At 37.3% G+C, this 5,761-nt stretch overlaps 1 protein-coding gene across 1 annotated transcript; it reads right to left on the bottom strand.

Annotated features, from left to right (window-relative positions):
• Positions 1-1,340: 1,340 nt before the first annotated feature.
• On the bottom strand, positions 1,341-2,300 carry LOC130837095 (olfactory receptor 2T11-like). The gene has a single exon (XM_057709882.1). The coding sequence runs from the start codon at positions 2,298-2,300 to the stop codon at positions 1,341-1,343; it is 960 nt and encodes a 319-aa protein (XP_057565865.1).
• Between the last annotated feature and the right edge of the window lie 3,461 nt (positions 2,301-5,761).

Genomic DNA, 5,761 nt, shown 5'->3' with positions numbered 1-5,761 from the left:
AATAACAACTGAAGTCATGATTTCTCCTCTTGAAACCTGCCACTCGAGAAGTTTTCAAGTCTCAGTAAATAGAAATTCCATTTTCCTTTCACTTGAGCTCAAACAGTTGTTATCTTTCATTCCACATTCTTTCCTAAAAGACATTCTTCCCAAGAGCTTAATCCTGTTGTGTCATTACTCTATTCAATCCCATCTTTTTCTCTCATTTGAAGACTCCTAAATTGTCTTCCTGTATCCAAACTAGCTCCCTGCTCAATTCATCAAACTTTAGACATTGTGATCATTCTAAAAATGTACATCTTTTTTTAAGAACTTTTATTGAGATACAGTTAACATACAATAAACTGCATATATTTAGAGTGTACTATTTGGTATCCCAATCTCCCAATTCATTCCCCCCCAACCATCCCCTCTTTCCCCACTTGGTGTGCATACGTTTGTTCTCTACATCTGTGTCTCTATTTCTGCCTTGCAGACTGGTTGATTTCTACCATAAAAATGTACATCTTAACAAGTCATACCTATACAGAAAATTCTTCAAGAACTTTTCATCTCATTCTGAACAAAACTAAAAATGCTTTCAAATTTTTTCATTGAATCACAGTGTGTAAAGTAAATTTTCTTCCCATAGACTTCATCCTTCCTAGAACTTTGCTTTTAAGTAACTTGCAAAGAAGCAGACTAGAGACCTTTGATGTTAAATATTAGAGTCTATTCAATTTGAGTAGGTGTATAGAGCTCAGACATTCATAAATTCATACTCAGTTTAGCTCAACACATCCACTATTCATTGTGGCCTAATATTTGAAAGTGACTTTATCAGCACAAGTGCTATAAAGGTGATCATAGAGTTTATAAGCCACTGGGGCAAATCCAATAATTAAAGGCAGGATTAAAATTGTGGTCTGTCTTCTTAGTTACTTGTGAATTAGTCTTTTGTTTGTTTGTTTGTTTGTTTATTGGAACAAGAATAATCATACAATTTAGTAGCTTTGGAAGGTTTGTTGACCATAAAGGGAACCTAATAAGTGCTGCTTTGAACTCTAATATCTGCTGTCTCTCTTTTATTTTTCTCCTAGAGATAAGAACTAGGATTATAGGAATTATTTAACTTACTTAATAACACATTGTTTTTGATAGTTAACAAAAAAGGCTCTTATGACTAATGAAACATTTTTGGTTTCTTTCATCTGGGAGAAAGGTAATTCTCTTACCAGTCAAGGTAATTCCTCTTAATTACCAACTCTGAATAATCTTTGATAGCTGACCAGATAATCTCTTGTGAAACAGAATACACTGAGGATGTTATTAGGAAAACTTATTCCTATTTTATTGAATCTCTAAGCATTATTTGTGGATAATTTCCCTGGAGATAAGCATTGTGCAAATACCTTTTTAAATGCCCCCATGACATCCTTGTTTCTGAGGCTGTAGATAAGAGGATTGAGCATTGGCGTGACAATGGTATAGAAGGCTGATACTACCTTGTCCTGCTCAGGGGTGTGAAATGACTGGGGCAGCACATAATTGTAGAAGGCAGCCCCATAGAAAGTGCTGACTACGGTCAAGTGGGAAGAACAAGTGGTAAAGGCCTTTTTTTGGCCCTCAGCAGAGTGCATGCGATGGACAGTTAATAAGATGCGGGAGTAGGATGTTGAGATGATAGAGACAGGGATGAGCAACATGAGCACACAGCAGATGTACATCAAGGTCTCATACATGGATGTGTCAGCACAGGCCAATCTGAGAACTGCAGGGATCTCACAGAAGAAATGGTTGATAGTGTGGGAGCCACAGTAGGGGACATTCATGGTCATAGGGGTGAGCAGAAAGCCATCCAGGGATCCTCCAAACCAGGCACCAGCAGCCAGAAGAAGACACACTCTGCGGTTCATCAGGACTGGGTACCTAAGAGGGTTGCAGATAGCTACATAGCGGTCATAGGCCATGAGGCCCAATAGGAATAACTCTGAGCCAATCATGGTCACGTAGAGGAAGATCTGGATGCCACAGGCGACAAAGGATATAGTCTTCTCTTTAGAAACCATGTTATCCAGGAGCTTTGGGACAGTGGTACAAATGAAAAGAGTATCCATGATGGACAGTTGGCTGAGTAGAAAGTACATGGGGGTGTGGAGACGGGAGTCCACCTGAATCAAGAATATCATGACCAAATTTGCAGTTACAGCCACCACAAAAATAGCCAAAATAACGGCAAAGACAATCTCTGTAGCTTTACTGCTTACCAGAAGCCCCAGGAGGATAAAGTCAGAGGCTGAAGTTTTATTGTTCATTGACATGGCCTATGATGGCCCCAGGGGAGTGGGAAGCCACAAATACCAGAAAAAAAAGGGACAGAAAACACTTCCTGTAAGTGAGAAACTCACCATGGAGATGACCCCTCAGAGGCTACTGCTTCAAATGAAATTTTCGACGTCATAATGCTAGAGAAAATCAAACAGACCAAGAGGCATCATAGATCATTTAACTATAGATCTGTTTCTTCTTTTTGGAGAACACCCTTTTTATATTGTGTACATGTATATGCTGCAATGCATATGTTGTGCTAATTGTATAGTAAAGTTTCTGTTTGCTATATCTGGATTAGAGTTTTCATTACATCTTTCCTATTTTTTCTGCATTTCTGACCCTCAGAATCTTGTCCATCTCATAGCAGGGCTAAGTAAATACTGGTTGGAAAAAAGGATGATTGATTCACTGGTTATTTGGATGGCTAAAGATGAACAGAATGAATAACTTAGGAAGTAAAGGGTGTAAAGGAAAAAAAAAACAGAAAGACAAACAAAAAAACAAAAAAACCTCCTATATGTCTTCTCTACTCTCATCACTGTCCTCTCTGATACTTCTGGTTACTAAATGTGTAAGTTTCTGCCCCTTACCAAGGAATCTCCAATTCTCCAGACACTAGTTTGGCATGTTACAACTTAATTCAATTTTCACACTATCTATCGGGAAGTAGCCAATTATCGCACAGGTTAAGGACTCAGTCCCATAAGACTGATGCTACCTCAGATGCCCATCGCAAGTACAGGTCATCACCTGTGCTTCTAAGCTACTAGCTATGTATTGGATTTTCCCAAGCCCTCTTCGATGAATTCAATTCAATTTTCTAGAGTGTTTCATAGAACACTGGAAAACATTTTACTTACTAAATTGACTAGTATATAACTTAGGAACAACCAAGTGGAAGAGATGCATAAGGCAAAACATGTAGTAAAAGGTCATTAGTCATTGTTGATTAATTAAACCTCTAACCCCTCTCTTCCCCTTGGAGAGGTAGGAGGTAGAAATTTAAAAGTTCCAAACCTCTTATCATGTCCTTAGTTTCCTGGTAACCAGCCCTCATTATTAGGGCCTACCATGAGTAACCTAACATAAACTCAGGTGTGGTTCGAAGGGTGTCCTGAATTACAAAAGACAGCTGCAAGGCTCTTTTCATTTAGGAAATTCTGGGGATTTTAGATTCTCTGTGCCAGGAATGGGGACAAAAACCAAATATACATTTCTTATTATACATCACAATAACATAAAGTGTTAGAAAATTCTAGTAGGGCATCACGAATAAAAAGTGTAAGCTGTCTTTTTTTTTTTTTTACTCATAAATACTTTAGTACCTTAAGTAGTTTCATACAATATACAATGTTGCAATAAATACAATCAGTATTATCCTAATCCCATTATTCTCATTTTTAGTTCAGTTTTAATGAGAGCTTCCCCAGACTGATTCCAGGGTCCTAAAATTGCTCCTCTCTGCTTTCTCTTAGGATATTAAGCTCTCTTATTTGCCTAGGTTTTTAGATAGCTTTCCCACCATCTGTTTATTCTTTCTTCTATGCTTTTACTCTGATCTCAGCAGAGAAAAGTGATCTTGAGAAACATACATCAGACCAGGTCACTTTATGCTCAAAAATCTGCTATGGCACTTCTTATCCCACCTCAAGGCCCATCATACTTGACACGTCTACCCTCTGAAGTTGTTTGCTTCTCCCTCCAATATATTTGCCCTGATGCCGCAGTTCCTATGATCTCCTTGTTGGTCCTTTGTCCCCATTTTGTGGGAGCCCCCCAGCCCAAGTCCTTTGCTTCTGCCCTAACCCAGGCCTGGGTCTCCTCCTCATATCTGTACGTGATCAGCCCCTCATGTTTTCCAGGCCGTTCCTCAAAATCTAACTTCCCAGAAGGACATATTCTGTAGGACTAAATATTTTTCATATTCCCTAACATTATTGTCATACATATTCATTTTATTTTGGATTTCTCTCCTGCCCACTAGACAGTAAGTTCAATATGACAAAGGATGTTTGCCAATTTTGTTCACTGTGTGCTTCCAAAATATAAAATAATGTCTAGTACCTGGTAATTTTTTGTTGAACATTTAAATGAATGATTATTAAGCTTATGCAGTCGATAAAATGCATTTTTTTTTACTTTTTAAGATGATCCATTTTTAGTAAATTTCCTTTAAAATTCAGACAAGTATGTTCTATAAAATGTGCTAAAATGAAATTAAAATTAAATGCCATGCCCTTGTGTTTATTTCAATTCAAAATAAAATCACCATAAAACAGGATTCACCCATACTTTCTAATAAGAAACTTGCTTCTAAGGAACAGAAATACATTAAAACTATCTAAGATCCAATAGCAATCCAAGTTTTACATCTTAATCATTGAGGCTTTATGTATACAAATTTGAGACAATCACACTCCAGGACCTAAAATCAACATTCTTTTCAAAAAGGGAACTCACCTCTTTATCTCTCTTATTAATCTGGTTTGTTGGGACAGTTATTCACTTATTATGTTCCAATGATGGCACAAAAGATAACTGTAGCTTCAGATGTTATTATCCATCCAGAGATTGTATTGTGGATGTTAATAATACAGTTTGAACACACCCTATGTTACATAGGTAAAAGTACAGAAAATCATTATGCATGATTTTTCTTAGCAGCAAGTTTCCATCTACTATCAGAAAAATTATGAATTGAAATGCTAATGCTAATTTGCTATTTTATCAAATTAGAAAATCCACAATAGATTTAACTTATTGTTAAAAAAAAAAAAGAAGCAATTGTGCAAGGCAGGATAATATTCCCACCCCAACTCAAAGATCCCTCTGTCCTAATCCCCAAGCCTATGAATATGTTCCCCTAGTTAGCAACAGAGATTTGCAATTGTGATTAAGTTAGGGATGGTGACATGAGGATGTTATTCTGGAATGTCCCATCATGTCCAGTGTAAATACAAGGGGCCTTATAAGAGGAAAGCTGGGAAGAGGGAGGCAGGAATCAGATCATGAGGTGTGACAATATGAACACAGGTCCAAGTGGTTTTGAAAATGCTGGTTTTGAAAATGAAGGGGCCCTTCAATAAGTGGTGCTGGGAAAACTGGACAGCTACATGTAAAAGAATGAAATTAGAACACTCCCTAATACCATATACAAAAATAAACTCAAAATGGATTAAAGGCCTAAATGTGAGGGCAGACACTATAAAACTCCTAGAGGAAAACATAGGAAGAACACTCTTTGACACAAATCACAGCAAGATCTTCTTGGATCCACCCCCTAGAGTAATGGAAACAAAAACAAAAATAAATAAGTGGGACCTAATGAAACCTCAAAGCTTCTGCACAGTGAGGGAAACTATAAGCAAGACAAAAAGACAACCCTCAGAATGGGAGAAAATATTTGCAAACAAATCAACAGACAAAGGATTAATTTCCAAAATATATAAAC

The sequence above is a fragment of the Hippopotamus amphibius genome, chromosome 15 (assembly GCF_030028045.1).
Source record: "Hippopotamus amphibius kiboko isolate mHipAmp2 chromosome 15, mHipAmp2.hap2, whole genome shotgun sequence".
Lineage (NCBI taxonomy): Eukaryota > Metazoa > Chordata > Mammalia > Artiodactyla > Hippopotamidae > Hippopotamus > Hippopotamus amphibius.
This window is presented reverse-complemented; position numbering and strand designations above follow the sequence as displayed.